The sequence below is a fragment of the Caenorhabditis elegans genome, chromosome I, assembly GCF_000002985.6.
Source record: "Caenorhabditis elegans chromosome I".
In the NCBI taxonomy this organism is placed as follows: Eukaryota; Metazoa; Nematoda; class Chromadorea; order Rhabditida; family Rhabditidae; genus Caenorhabditis; species Caenorhabditis elegans.
In genome coordinates, this window is record NC_003279.8 from 470,066 (window position 1) to 483,958 (window position 13,893).

Genomic DNA, 13,893 nt, shown 5'->3' on the forward strand with positions numbered 1-13,893 from the left:
TATTTAAAAAAATCTGGAAACATTTATCGATTTTTGTGAAAATCTATGTGAGATTATTGACAGAAATACAAGAAAATCGATGCAAACATGCTCTATTGCTAAATAGTTCGTGTACTCTACGTCGACGACACGATTTCAAGAGTTTTTCGTTTTTTGAACAAATCATCTGTTATTATTGCAAAATTCGGTACATTACTCAAAAAAAAACAATAATTGATAAACATGTAGAAACATACATGCAAACACGCTCCGATGCAAATTATTGATTCTCCAACTTTTATTGTTAAGTTATCTTGAAAAAAAAACTGATAAAACGAGAAGTCCTTGGTGGTATCGGTCGCCTAGAAACAGATGAAAGAATGGAAAAACAAGTATTACGGGCGGCTCCGTTTCGTATTATGGGGGGTGGGCCGCAGATGATCCTTTAGAATAAGAAAAATGTCTAGTATTTTGTGATACTTGTGAAATATAACCCTAAACTTAAAAAATAAATTAGGGCTCAAAAATGGTATTTTTCTAATGTAAGCCTACAAGCACAAAGGTATTCAATTTTTTTTCAATAGCTAAAAAATTAATTTTTAAATTGTGATATCATAATACTTACACAAGTACCAATTTTGTTTTAAACGATAGAATATTCCATAACTTTTGGGTAGGATTTTCTGCACTCGAAAAAAACGGGATTTTCAACAAAAATAGTGGACTTTTTAAAAACAACGAAAAAGTTTTGCTTGGGACCAAGTCTAGCAGATTACAAAAACTGATTCTTCCAGTCAAAGATTTTATATATCACTTAACAATTGTTTTGCCTACCTAGCAAATTCCGAAGTCAGAAAAGTTGAATTTCCCTCCAACAATTTTTTTTCATAGTCAGCCAATTTGCATTTCCCGCGAAAAAATTTACGGATTCACCACAATGGGTCTCCCACCAATAAAATTAATTATTCATTTATCTTCTTAAAAGGTCACACGAGATGCCAGCGACACAGGGCAAGTGCGACCACTATCCCGAAAAAGACACCGACAGAACCTAACGAAGGCTTCCAAAAATAGCATAGAAATACAAGAGACACAGAATATCCCATGATGTTCTGTCACTTTCAACATCATTCTGCCTTTTTTGTTCCCTTGTGTATGGTGACTATAATTTGATTGTTCTGAATAATCTGATGTCTACTTGTGTTGTGGACCACTATTGATTTTTGCTGCTTTGGTTAATTTGAGGTAATACTTTAACAAATTTGTTTTAAATATCATAGTCATTTTACAAATTTCAACAGTTTTCCTATTAATCCGCTAAACCGCAACTAAAAATGAAAAATTAAAACTTTTCTCAAAACTGTATGGGAAAGTTCAGTGACGGTTATGATAATTACAACATCGTTAATGCAAATTTAACAGGTTTCGCAAAATTATATTCAAAAAATTTTTTAAATCGTTTATTACGGTAACAAGAAATGTTGAGAATGCGTATTACACAACATATTTGACGGGCAAAATATCTCAGAGCGAAAACTACAGTAACTCTTTGAATGAATTCTGTAGCGTTTGTATCGATTTACGGGCTCGATTTTCGAAATTAATTTATATTTGTAAAGTGAAAGCTATATTCAATTTTTCTTCGATTATTTGTTGTTTTGTTTTATTGTGTTTTTGTTTTATTTTAATATATTTGTCACTTTTCAAATAGAAATTAATATCGAAAATCGAGCCCGTAAATGGACACAAACGCTACAGTAGTCATTCAAAGAGTTACTGTAGTTTTCGCTCTGAGATATTTTGCCCGTCAAATATGTTGTGCAATACGCATTCTCAACATTTCTTGTTACCGTGATAAACGATTTAAAATTTTTTTTAAAACTATTTTTTTAAGTAGAACAAAATTCAGAAAACAACTCGATAAAAATGTCCTAGTCATCCGATTAAAATAATTTTTTGAAATAAATAATATGAAAATTAAATTTTAAATATTAAAAATGTTATTGTTGCTTTAAAAAACGTTATTGGACTTTTCAAGGCGGCAAAAAAATGAAAATAAAAATCGATTATTTTTTGAATTGTTGACTTTTCGGTTTTTAAATGTTGTTGAAAAGAAACGAATTGTATATACGAATTTCAATTAAAAAGTTTAAAATGTTTTTTAAAATGTTTTATTTTTTTCAGATAGATCAACTGAACTTCATAACTTTAAAAAGCCAGTCTGGGATGTATCTATACCACTCTATCAGACTACTCTTAGCACTAATCACAATGTACGACCCCGTGAGAGATTGTTGTCTGTACTGGATACTACACGAGTGGTAGAATATAAAGAAGTGTGGTGACAAGTTTGGGATCTGAGTCCAGTAGAAAAAAATCATTCTACCGAAACTCGAAACTATGAGCGACTGGTCAAAACTATGCATTTGACGACGTCTACCTGTTTTAAGTTATTGGTGGTGAGTGTGCCTTTGAAGAAGTCGCTCGAGCCTCGACCTTCTCCGACTGGCTTGAACTGAAAGATCCTCGGGAATCATTTTTAGAATTTAGAGGTGGAGTACCGTCTGTGGATTTTTTTTTGCTCGAAACGATAGAATACAGCCCCAATATTCCGAACAGGGGTGCGCGGCAATTGCCGTGTGGCAATAGAATTTTCGGCAATTTCGGCAATTGCGGCAACTTAGGCAATTGCCAAAATTGCCGAAAATTCACAAAACCGGCAATTGCCGAAATTGCCGATTGCCGGAAATCCGAATTGGAAATATAAATTTGATTTTTTTTTGTAGTTTTAAGAGCTTGAACATGCATTTTACTAAACAATTTTCTCTTTTTAAGCTCAAAATGGTTTAATCCTTTGAAGATTGACCGTTTTCTTTTAGAAAATTACTGACAGAATATTAAAAAACAATGTGACATTTTTCAATTTTCGATATACATTTAGGTTTGAAAATTGCCGAAAATGCCCTGCAATCGGAATTTCGGCGATTTCGGCAATTGCCGAAATTGCCGATTGCCGGAAATTTTGAAAACCGGCAATTGCCGAAATTGCCGCGCACCCCTGATACCGAATATAACTGTAAAAAATGTATTAATTTTTTTGTTGATTTTTTGAAAATTTTCATAAAAGTAAAGAAAGGGCCAAATTATGTTTGAACTACTAGTAGTCTGTGACTTCATTTTTGGCATTTTTCCGTTTTTCAGCAATAATGATTGGTTTTCTTTGTTCTCTAATTTTAAACATATTTCTTCACAAATGTCTCAAAAATTAACAACTTCAGTTTAAAGTAATAAAACAAAAAAAAAAGAAAAATAAAGAAAAACCAGTCAGTTTTTTCAAAAATAATTCAAAAATAATTCGGTCCTTATTTTTTTTTTTTTGCAAAAAAAAACAAAACAAACTCCCCTATAAAAATTTTCCAAAAAAAAATTGGAAGGTTTTTTTTATTTCAGCCTATTTTTGGAAGTTGTCGAACTCGATCAAAACATTTTTTCATTGGTTTAAGTTTTATTATGCTTGAAATATTCAAATTCCAACATACCAGGCATTGAAAAATCAGTTTTCGTCGCTTTTTGACTCGAAATAAAAAAAACCAAAAATTTTTGAAAAGTTTTATTATGATAGAGTCATTCAATTATATTCCCAGTACTTTTAAATAATCAAACAATTTTTTAGAATGGCTAGTTTCAAAATCGGCGGCTTTGTCGTTACATATGAAAACATGCACAACAATATGAAAAATAGGTATGTCTTCAAAAATATTAAAAACAATATTTTTTTAATTTTACAGATGTTAGCAGTTCGACGAAGCAATGCAGGAACTACAGTTATACAATCAAATTCACGCTTTTTATATATTAATTTTTAAAATCATAAAAATTACAATTTTCATCAACGTTGATCAGCTAGACGAATGCATTAAGAAAAGGGAAAACATAGGGCTTCCCAAAACGTCTGCCTCGCCCGCCTTGTGGCGACCTGCGCCTGCCTCGTGCAGGCCGCGTCTCCAGTCAGTGCAGTGCAGAAATTTTTATTTCAAAATTGTACAAAAACATGGAAAAATAGAGAAGGATAATTTTTTAGGCCTCGGAAATCAATTTTAAGTCCTCTAGCTACAAAATGAACCATTTTAGAGGAGTTTCAAAATTGTGAATTTTTACAAAAATTACCCAATTTTGCCACTTTTTAATGGTTTTTGATGGGTTAAACCTAGATCTTCTGGATAATTCCGCATATATGAATTACCGTATTTCCTATATTAGTTTTGCATGCAAGACTAATTTTCAATTGGTCTGTAGGGGTGCAAGACTAATAGAGACTGCAAGACTATTAGAGGCTGCAAGACTAATTTTCGAATGCTATAAAACTCCGAAACGTGACCAATTTTTGATTGTAAACTCAACTTGATATCGTTTAAACAACAAAAAATACATCCTTTTCCAATATTTAATCAATTATTTGAACGCTTTTAATCAAAAACTCGAGTTCAATTTGCCCAGAAATGGGCCAATTTATTAACGTTGCAGCATCTATGCAAGATATTGCTGGACTGGAAAAAAGTCGGGTGCAAGACTTTTAGAGACTGCAATACTAATAGAGGCTGCAAGACTAATTTTCGATTTGCCCGTAGGGGTGCAAGGCTAATAGGGATGCAAGACTATTAGAGGAAATACGGTACCTGTTTTTGACAAAATTAGACAACTTTTTATTTTTGCTCAATTTTTTTTCAGCCATCTAATTACTGTCCTTTTTTTTTGGACAATAAAAATAAATTTTCTAAAAGCGTTTGAAACCACTATATTTTGCAAAAGGACAATTTTTTAGGGATTGGAGATCAATTTTATGTCCTCTAGCTACAAAATAAACAATTTTAGAGGAGTGTCAAAATTGTGAATTTTTACAAAAATTGCCCAATTTCGCCACTTTTTATTTTGGTGGGTTATACCTAGATTTTTTAAATTCAGCATATATGAATTACCCGTTTTCAACAAAATTAGACAACTTTTGATTTTTGCCCAATTTTTTTTTCAGCCATCTAATGACTGTTCTTTTTTTGGGCAAAAAAAATAAATTTTTCTGCAAACGTACAAAACCATTAGAAATTGAAAAAAGGCAATTTTTTAGGGTTCCGATATCAATTTTGAGTCCTCTAACTTCAAAAATGACTATTTTAGAAGAGTTTCAAAATTGTGATTTTTCTGCCATAAATTGCCCATTTTTGCCACTTTTAATGGTTTTTGGTGGGGTATACCTAGATTTTCTGAATTCTGCATATATGAATTACCGTTTTCGACAAATTTAGACAACTTTTTATTTAAAAAATTAAAAAGGATTAAAGGACGATCCGTTCTTCAAGTGCTATGCACTGCGGATCTGGGATTCAGGTACACTGCCTGGTGGTGATCCCTCTGGGCTGTAATTTAAGCCACGTCCTAGCCGAGGACTGTGGCCGATAATCCAGTCGTGGATTGCTCCACTTCCCAATAGAGGCAGGGTGAACCTAGGGGGTGAGGCCGGACTTTTATCTCGTGACCTCCAGACTGCTAGCGGCCACCACTACCGACTGAGCTATCTGCCCCCCTTGGGGAAAAAAATAATTTTTTTTTTTTTTGGGCAAAAAAATAATTTTTTGGAAATTGTACAAACCAAATATTATATATTAAAAAATATTATCCAAATATTCCAAATATTCCAAATATTCCAAATATTCCAAATTCCAAATATTCCAAATATTCCAAATTTATTCCAAATATTATGAAAAAGGCCATTTTGTTAGGGCTGGGAAGTTTGAATTTTTACAAATATTGCCCAATTTTGCCGCTTTTTAATGGTTTTTGATGGGTTAAACCTAGATTTTCTGAATTCTGCATGTATAACTTACTTGTTTTCAACTAATTCAGACAACTTTTTATTGTTTTTTTTTCAAATTTTTTCAGCCAATTAATGACTGTCCTTTTTTGGGCAATTTTTTTTTTGAAACAAAAAAAAATTAAATTAAATTGCCCAATTTTGCCACTTTTTAATAGTTTTTGATGGGTCCCGGAAACCTAGGAAACCTAGTCCCGGAAAATCGAAAAATCGAAAAAAAATTTTTTGAAAATTTACCAATGAAAAAAAAAAGACTCAATTTTCTTCCAAAATAAAAAAGTGGGCAAAATTTTAAATATTTTTCGAAAAAAAAACATAACTTTTCAAAAAATTTTTCGATTTTCCAACAAAAAAGTGAAATAAGAAGACATGCAGGTTACTGTAGCTGATAAAGCTTCAAGCGTACCAGGACCCGAAAACCGCCGCCCGCGTAAATCGACATATTTAATGTACCATCAATTTGATCCTCCTCTTCCTCCTTCTTTCAATGACACCACACAACTTCCTGTTATGAAGGTCTCAATTCCCCTTCATAACATTCTTTGTAATTAATGCACCCTAAACAAACTGTGCAAACACACTTAGACACCCCCCTCCTACACGGTCTTTGGAGTTCCCCCGCTCAACTCTAATGGACCTGGTAATCCCTTGCGCGGTGGGATTTTTCGGGTCTCGCCGCGATTTTTATCCGAATTCCGGAATACCGGAAATGGCGTGGAAATCGATATTGCAACAAAGAAAACTGTTTTATTTTCAAAAATCCGCTCACTTTTTTTAAAAGTGATCTTTCAATCATTTTTAAAGTTTTTTTTTTTGAAAGCACGCGTTTCTGGCTTCCCACATATTTTGGAATGTAAGAGATTGCCGAGTTAGGCCATTTGGACTCGGCCACGGCCGGGGTCGATTCACGTAGCGGCTCGGTTTCTGTAGAAAACTAAATGTATTTGTCCGTATGGAGTACACAAGCTTTTCCAGGCGTTATCCGGCAGGCGATAGAAGCCGCGACGCAACACGCAACGCGCCGTAAGTCTACCCCGGCCGTGGCTGAGTTATGATGGCCTAACTCGGCAAACTCTTGCATTTGAAAATATGAGCGAAGCCAGAAGCAGGTGAACATGGATTTCTGGCTTCCCTCATAAATTGAAAAGGGAGAGTTTACCGAACTAGGCCATTTTGGCTCGGCCATATCTGGGGCAGATTTACGGCGCGTTGCGTGTCGCGTCGCGGCTCGTTTTTAGTTGTAAAACTGAATGTATTTGTCCGTGTGGAGCACACGACTTCCCCACGCGTTGTCCGCTAGGCAATTGTTAATGGAGCGCGAAAAATTCAATGAGGAAGGCCAGAACCCCGTGTGTGATTTTTGCAACTACAGCCCAAAATTTGAACGGGATTAATACAAATTTAATTTGAAATTTGGATTTCGCAATTCAAAATTTGCGAAATTAAAATTTCGAAAACCCGAATCTCATCGAAATTAAATTCCAAAGTTTTCATTCAAATTTCAATGAGGTCTCTATTGAGCCGAATTCCCGCGCACGGGAGGTAGTGGACCCCTTTTGTATGTTTAGGGGTACAAAGACCCCCTACCACCCCTTGTATATGCACAATAGAGAACACTCAAGACCCGCCCACCCTAGGCCCCTCATCCAAAACATATCCGAATATACCCTCTACTGTACTTTATTTACTTGCTCCGTTTACCCGGGTACCAGGGTACTCCCTAAACTAACTGAATTTCCAAGGTGGTGGCCTAGAAAAAGCTCTTCCACTGGTTTTTTTGTGGAAAGAAATGATGAAGGTTCTTGTTGTTTTATTGCTTATGGTAGGTTTTTTTTGCCACGTGTCCGGAATTTTTAAAACTATTTTTCTATTTTTTAAAGGCCCAAAACTTTGTTTTTTTTAATGTTATCGTTTTTTCGTGAAAAAAATTATTTCAGAAAACGGGGGTTTTAGGTTTAGGCTAAAGCGTAGGCTTAGGTTTAGGCCTAGGCTTAGGCTTAGGCTAAGGCTTAGGCTTAGGCGTAGGCTTAGGCATAGGCGTAGGCTTTAGGTTTAGGCTAAAGCGTAGGCTTAGGTTTAGGCCTAGGCTTAGGCTTAGGCTAAGGCTTAGGCTTAGGCGTAGGCTTAGGCGTAGGCGTAGGCTTAGGCCTAGGTGTAGACTTCGGCTCAAACATAAGCTCAGGGGCAAAAAAAGGAGAAACTCCCACAAATTCCTAAAAATCCTGAAAATTTTTTTAAATCTTAAAATAGTCAATTTTCAGTGGAAATCACAGTGAGCATTTTGAAAATCCAATAATTTTCAGGTAAATTCGACATTTTCGTTCGGATTGGACAATGAAATAATCGGTGAACCAAAGTTACAATGCAATCCGGAAAGTATTACATTCTCCTTCAACACACGGAATCCGTTTATGTTAGTCTTGGGGTCTCGACACGAATTTTTCCCGCAAAATTAGTTTTCCACGCGTGAGTACACCGCAAGTAGAGCGCTTATCAATAAATTATAAATTATCAATAGAGCGCACTTGCCCCCGGTGAATTTCAAAATTTTCAGAGGAAACGTATATATTCGTGGCTTCTACCGAACACCCGGCTGTCGTCGGCAATTCCTCGCACCGAATCAGGCTGGCGGCTCATTTACGGTACGGCTCGGCGATTGCGGGATGCGGCGGTCCCGACAAATCAGTGGACATTCGCCACGTGGCGTCAATCAGCACATCACTTTTGTTGCGAACTTTCATCCGAATCTCGCGACGAAAGAGGAACGATCATTCAATATTCGATGCTTTTATGCGCACAGTGAATCTGTTGTCAAAGCTGATCTGGATGTCAGGTAGGGATGCAAATCGATAAATTCCCCGAAAATCGATACATTTTCCAAAAATCAATAAATACCCAAAAAATCAAACAATTCCCAGGAAACTGGAAGAAAATTCTCAGAAAATCAATAAATGTATTTGTTTTGCAGCTCAATGCCGGAGGAATCGTTCGAACAGGGTGTGACAATCGTGCCCCAATGCACATATTCCCTTCGTGAAGGGACATTTGAGGGCCCAAAAGTGTCGAATACACGTGTCGGAATGACAATTGTTCATCGATGGGACTGTGATACATCGGGGAACTATGGAATACTGCTACGTGGATGCACCATACTCGATTCACGTGGTGTTGAATCTTTTCCATTGCTTGATGAGAATGGGTAAGAGTAGGGAAGTGTCGGCCGCTAGAAAAGAAAAATATATCACTAGAGCACGTTTTCTAAGCATTTTTCTCAATAGAGCGCGCTTGCTCAATTCCCTAAAATAAATTATGGTGCATCGAAACGTGTTTACGTACTGATAGAGCTGTAGTACTCGAGGAAGCTGAAAAAAATAATGAAGAAAGTGAAAAAAATCAAAAGTGTGAACACAGCAGCCTTGTCAGATAAATTTCAAAAATCTGTGCATTTGGTCGTAAGTTATGGCGCATCAAAAGTTTTTTGAAATTCTCAATAGAGCACATTTCAAAAAAGAGCGATTTTCGCAAAGCCCCTTTCTTCGTTGTTTGATTTAAAAACAATGCAATTTCGTTTATTTCGCAAATTTTTGAAAAATGAGTTAAATTTGCAACAGAGCGCGATTGCACACACACACACACACACATCAAACGTCAGAGACCCCACTGATTTTGGAGATTAAATTACGGTAGATAGAGAATCACAAGGAAAACATCACGAACTTTGTTCCGTCAATTCCCGTGGTGCTTGTTATCATCAGAATGCAAAATTTGAAAGTCTGAAATTAAGCCGTTTCCGCTAAAACGTAGCGAATCTCATTCCACCGAGTCTATTTTCGTGAGGTCTCCAATTTTTCAAGTCTCTGCTCGTTATGGTGCATCGAAGGGTAATTCAAAATTTCAAATAATTTTTAGACACTTTTCGACCAGTTTCAAATTTTTTTTATGGTGCATCGAAAGAATTTTGCGTAATTTTCAATAGAGCGCGATTACTACTCACCTCTAAATTTCTGCAAATTCTTTTTCCAGATGCTCAGTGTCCCGTGACTTCCCACAAGTGGTATATCTCCCATCACTGACGTCAGCCTACATGGCAATCGAAGCCATCTCATTTCCTGACCAACCATCGATTTCTTTCTCGTGTCAAATTAAGTTGTGTGATAAGGGAAGTGATGAGTGTCGGGGTATGAGTCCCCCCGCGTGTACCCCATTGACACAGGTCCCCATCACGGGACAAGTACCAATGCCATTTGATAATACAATTGGAAATACGTTTGGTGAGTTATTTACGGCCGAGAAAACCTGCAAAAATAAAAGTTCAGCCACCGAACTTTTTGACATTTTTGCGCAACTGTATGCCGCACAAAACTTTACGTCAGAAGTGGGCGTGTCCGCCTGCAGGCCCCGATGTTTTAGATGTAAAAAATTAGATGTTTTAGATGTAAAAAATTGAAATTTGAATACAAAAAAAAATTCGGCCACCGATTTTTTTTGCTTTCACGTTTTGTCAATGCATTTCCAATTTTTTTCGTGAAACGTTTTTGTCAGAATTGGGCGTGTCTTGTAAAGTCCCGCCCAATTTATGGGCGTGGCTTGTTTCGACCAAAAATACTGTTTTTTTAACTCACAAAAACAGAGCTATAAACTTTTTGAAAAAAACATCCCTGTCCTCTCCTTTCTCCATTCTAAAATTTGAATTAGATGGCCGTGAAAAACCCCGGCCGCGGTCTTCAATTACAGTGAAGAATTTGGCGGCAGAGCGCGTTTTCACAGTCTTTTTTTGTCGTCACTGAGCAAACTTCAACTGCTTCCAGCCAGAAATTTACAAGCAAATTCAAATTTTCAGACGGAATCCCACTGGAGCCGTGGATGAAAGAGCCCTCTCCTCCCACTGATGACGTGGCAAACATCACCTCAGAAGGCGAGCCAATGCCTCGGCTCATCACCGAAGAGGAACAATATCAAATCGAGTCGAACCATGTTGAGGCGCGAGAAAAACGATTTGCTCATCGATTATTCAATATCACATCGGAAGATCTCTATGTTGAGCCAACCGTCGAGCCAATGGAAGTAGAGATGCCTGGAGCACCGAGAGAAACTGCTCGGAGGGTGTCTGAGCCATGTGTCTCGGTTGAAACTTTCTATATTTCGGCGCTTGCTGTACTTTTCGTTTTTGTCGTTTCGATTGGGATGGTCTGTTTCTTCGGAAGTCATATGCTTAAAAAGTTGGTTTTTTATTGATTTTCCTCCCACAGGGTTCTGACCTTCCTCATTGATTTTTTTGCGCTCCATTGACAATCGCTTGTCGGAAAACGCATGGGAAAGTCGTGTACACGGACAAATACATTTGGTTTTACAACTAAAATCGAGCCGCGCCGCAACACGCAACGCGCCGTAAACCTACCCCAGCTATGGCCGAGTCAAAATGGCCTAGTTCGGCAAGCTCTTTCATTTCAAAATATGAGGGAAGCCAGAAATCCATTTCCCCAAATTGCAAGATATTTGTGGCGTGGCCGAAGTTTTCTAGTTTCTCGGCCACGTTGTCAAAATTATTTTAAAAAATCGCTGGAAACACTAAATTTAGATATCTCCTGTAGATTGTGATTCGCGGAAAAATTCCATGAATCTCGTTCTCCCAGTTTTTTTTTTGTAAATTCAACAAATCAAATGAGCGCCAAAACCTCACAAATCTCATACTCCCAAAATTTGCGTTCCTCTTTTTCTTGAGGCCTCCTCTTTTCACTGTAAAATTTAAAAAACTCGTAACTTTTTCTTCAGAGCGCGATTGTACGCACAGAAAGTCTTTAAAGTCTGAAAATATTTTAAAGTTCCCCAAAATCCCACAAGTCTCATTCCACCGAGAGGTCATTTTCCGTGAGGTCTCTTTCTTGGGTCTCGACGCGAAAATACTGTAATTTTATTAATTTTTTCAGAACTCAAGACTGTGAAATGCCGATTCCAGTCCCAGAAGGATATTATCTAAGCAAACACTGAAACTCTTGTTTAAAAGTATTCGTTTCCCATCCACGTGCCATAATTCTTGCATTTTCTTTTTTTTTCCCTATTTTTATTCAATTTATTTACAATTTGTTCAATAAATAATCAATAAATAATAATTAAAAATAACATTAAAAGTCACATTTTCCGAAGGAACCACGCGTGGAATGTAACGGTGCCGTTGTCGAATGGTTCCGGCTGAAAATTGATTAGTTATCATTGGAGCGCAATTGCATTTTTCTCGAAAAATCGATGTTTTCGTGTGATGCAGAATTATCGATTTTTTTTAACTTGGTGGCCGAGAAAATGGAAAACTCAGTCATCGACTTTTATTTACCTGGAACGAAAAAATTTAAAGTATGATCACGCGCTAAAGCCTCAATTATGCAAAATGCTTTAAAAACGGGTTTTGGAATTTTCTAGACCACTGGTGACGTCACTCCTTTTCCATTTATTATTCTAACTGTTTTCTAGGCCACTGATGTCGATATTTTTCCACTGCTGGGTTTCTAGATCGCCTGCGACGTCATTTCTCTTCCATACCCTGCTCTAGCGGGTTTCTAGGCCACTGGAGAAATTATTTTTCTTCCAAAAAAAAATCTAGGCCATTAATGACGTCATCATTTTTTCTTTTCTTTAGGATTACCTCAGGTTCCTCATATTTCAGATCCATCCTCGCCAATCGTTCATTCTCATGAACTTTTTCCACTTTTTCACTGCTCGTACTCTTCTCATCTACTGTATCCGCCACCACAACGTCCGGAGCAACAACTTGCTCATCAATATGCTGATATTCGGGCTCCTGGCGGTCCCAACGTGGTGTCTCTGGTGCAGTTTCATATTGATTTTGCTGCTTCTCCAGGAGGTTCTGTATTGAACTGATCGCTGAGGAGGATCCAACGATCGGAGGCATCGGAGGCGGCAGAGGAGCCATAGATGGAGTCTGAGAAGCCATCATTTGGAGTTGGGGGTAATTCCTTTGTTGGGACATCTGTGGGGACATTTGTGGGGACATTTGAGGGGACGGGGACATTTGGAATACCATCGGAGGCATTGGAGGTGGTGGGGGTGCCGGAGCCATTCGTATCATTGGAGCCATCACGTAAGATGGTGGAGATGGTGGGAGACTGGAATTTTTTTTTTGAATTTTTTTTCATAACACGGGCTTCTGGCCTTCCTCATTGCACTTTTCGCGCTCCGATGATAATCGCCTGCCGGACGACGCGTGGAAAAGTGGTGTACTCCCCACGGACAAATACATTTAGTTTTCAACTGAAAACCGAGCCGCGACGCGACACGCTACGCTCCGTAAATGGCCTAATTTCTTTTTTTTAATCTTGAGTTAAAGTTTAATTTTAATTATTTCTACAGAATTGAATGGCTGGGAATGTGCCACGTGGCCGAGAATTCTCCTGCGTGGCCTAGAAAATTCAAAAAAATATTTTTTGGTGGTTTTGATTACAAAATAAAGGATTTATACGGATAAAAACCTATTTTAAAAGCCGTGAAAAAAATCATATCAACCACTGCCTAAAAGATTGAAATTTTTATGATGGCCGAGAATTCTCAAGTGTGGCCTAGGAAAAATCAAGGCTTTTGAAAATTTGCTCATTTCGAAAATTAAAAAAAACAACTCAATTGATAGTAAATTTTAAAATTAAAAATTATTTTTCTGGTTTTTTTTTCTCAATTTTTGCAAAATCAAAATTATAATCAATTTTTAATCCAGAATTCGTCAAGTGGCCTAGAATTCTACTGCGTGGCCTAGAAAATTCCACCAAAATTTAAATTTTCCAAATTGTAAAAATGCTCCAAAAAGTTGAATGGTGGCCGAGGTTTTTCGTTTTTCACTTTTCACAGCTACGGAAAAAAACTCGGCCACCAATAGTTTTTCCTAGGCCATGTTTCAAATGCCCTATTTCTATGTTAATTACAGTATTTTCTAGACAAGATTTTAAAAAAACTCACGAATAGCACATGGAGCTCTGACACTTGCTCCCACCAATACAAAATTCCGAATTTTTTACAAAAAACTGCAAAACTATAAGAATTTGTGG

At 37.0% G+C, this 13,893-nt stretch overlaps 2 protein-coding genes and 1 non-coding gene across 3 annotated transcripts; 2 read left to right on the plus strand and 1 right to left on the minus strand.

The window, feature by feature from the left end:
• The first annotated feature begins 1,069 nt into the window (after nt 1-1,069).
• Nucleotides 1,070-3,825, plus strand: W04C9.8. Its single transcript, NR_131342.1, has 4 exons — nt 1,070-1,224; nt 2,164-2,438; nt 3,653-3,721; nt 3,768-3,825. It is a non-coding gene; the product is annotated as an Unclassified non-coding RNA W04C9.8 (non-coding RNA).
• Nucleotides 3,826-7,516: 3,691 nt separating this feature from the next.
• cutl-13 (ZP domain-containing protein) lies at nt 7,517-11,963 on the plus strand. Its single transcript, NM_058335.6, has 7 exons — nt 7,517-7,667; nt 8,149-8,258; nt 8,400-8,678; nt 8,814-9,044; nt 9,869-10,116; nt 10,686-11,064; nt 11,773-11,963. The coding sequence occupies exons 1-7, from the start codon at nt 7,638-7,640 to the stop codon at nt 11,831-11,833; spliced, it is 1,338 nt and encodes a 445-aa protein (NP_490736.2). The 5' UTR covers nt 7,517-7,637; the 3' UTR covers nt 11,834-11,963.
• Nucleotides 11,896-13,815, minus strand: W04C9.9 (Zinc finger protein; the record flags this gene model as incomplete). The annotated part of the gene is made up of 3 exons (NM_001306256.2): nt 11,896-12,034; nt 12,483-12,963; nt 13,805-13,815. The coding sequence occupies 3 exons, from the start codon at nt 13,813-13,815 to the stop codon at nt 11,975-11,977; spliced, it is 552 nt and encodes a 183-aa protein (NP_001293185.1). The 3' UTR covers nt 11,896-11,974.
• Between the last annotated feature and the right edge of the window lie 78 nt (nt 13,816-13,893).

Excerpts from the sequence above, each read along its gene's own strand:
- cutl-13 (NM_058335.6), top strand. The coding sequence starts at position 7,638 with ATGAAGGTTCTTGTTGTTTTATTGCTTATG. Across the intron at positions 9,045-9,868 it reads CCATTGCTTGATGAGAATGG|ATGCTCAGTGTCCCGTGACT; the intron begins GTAAGAGTAGGG and ends TTCTTTTTCCAG. Across the intron at positions 10,117-10,685 it reads TACAATTGGAAATACGTTTG|ACGGAATCCCACTGGAGCCG; the intron begins GTGAGTTATTTA and ends TCAAATTTTCAG.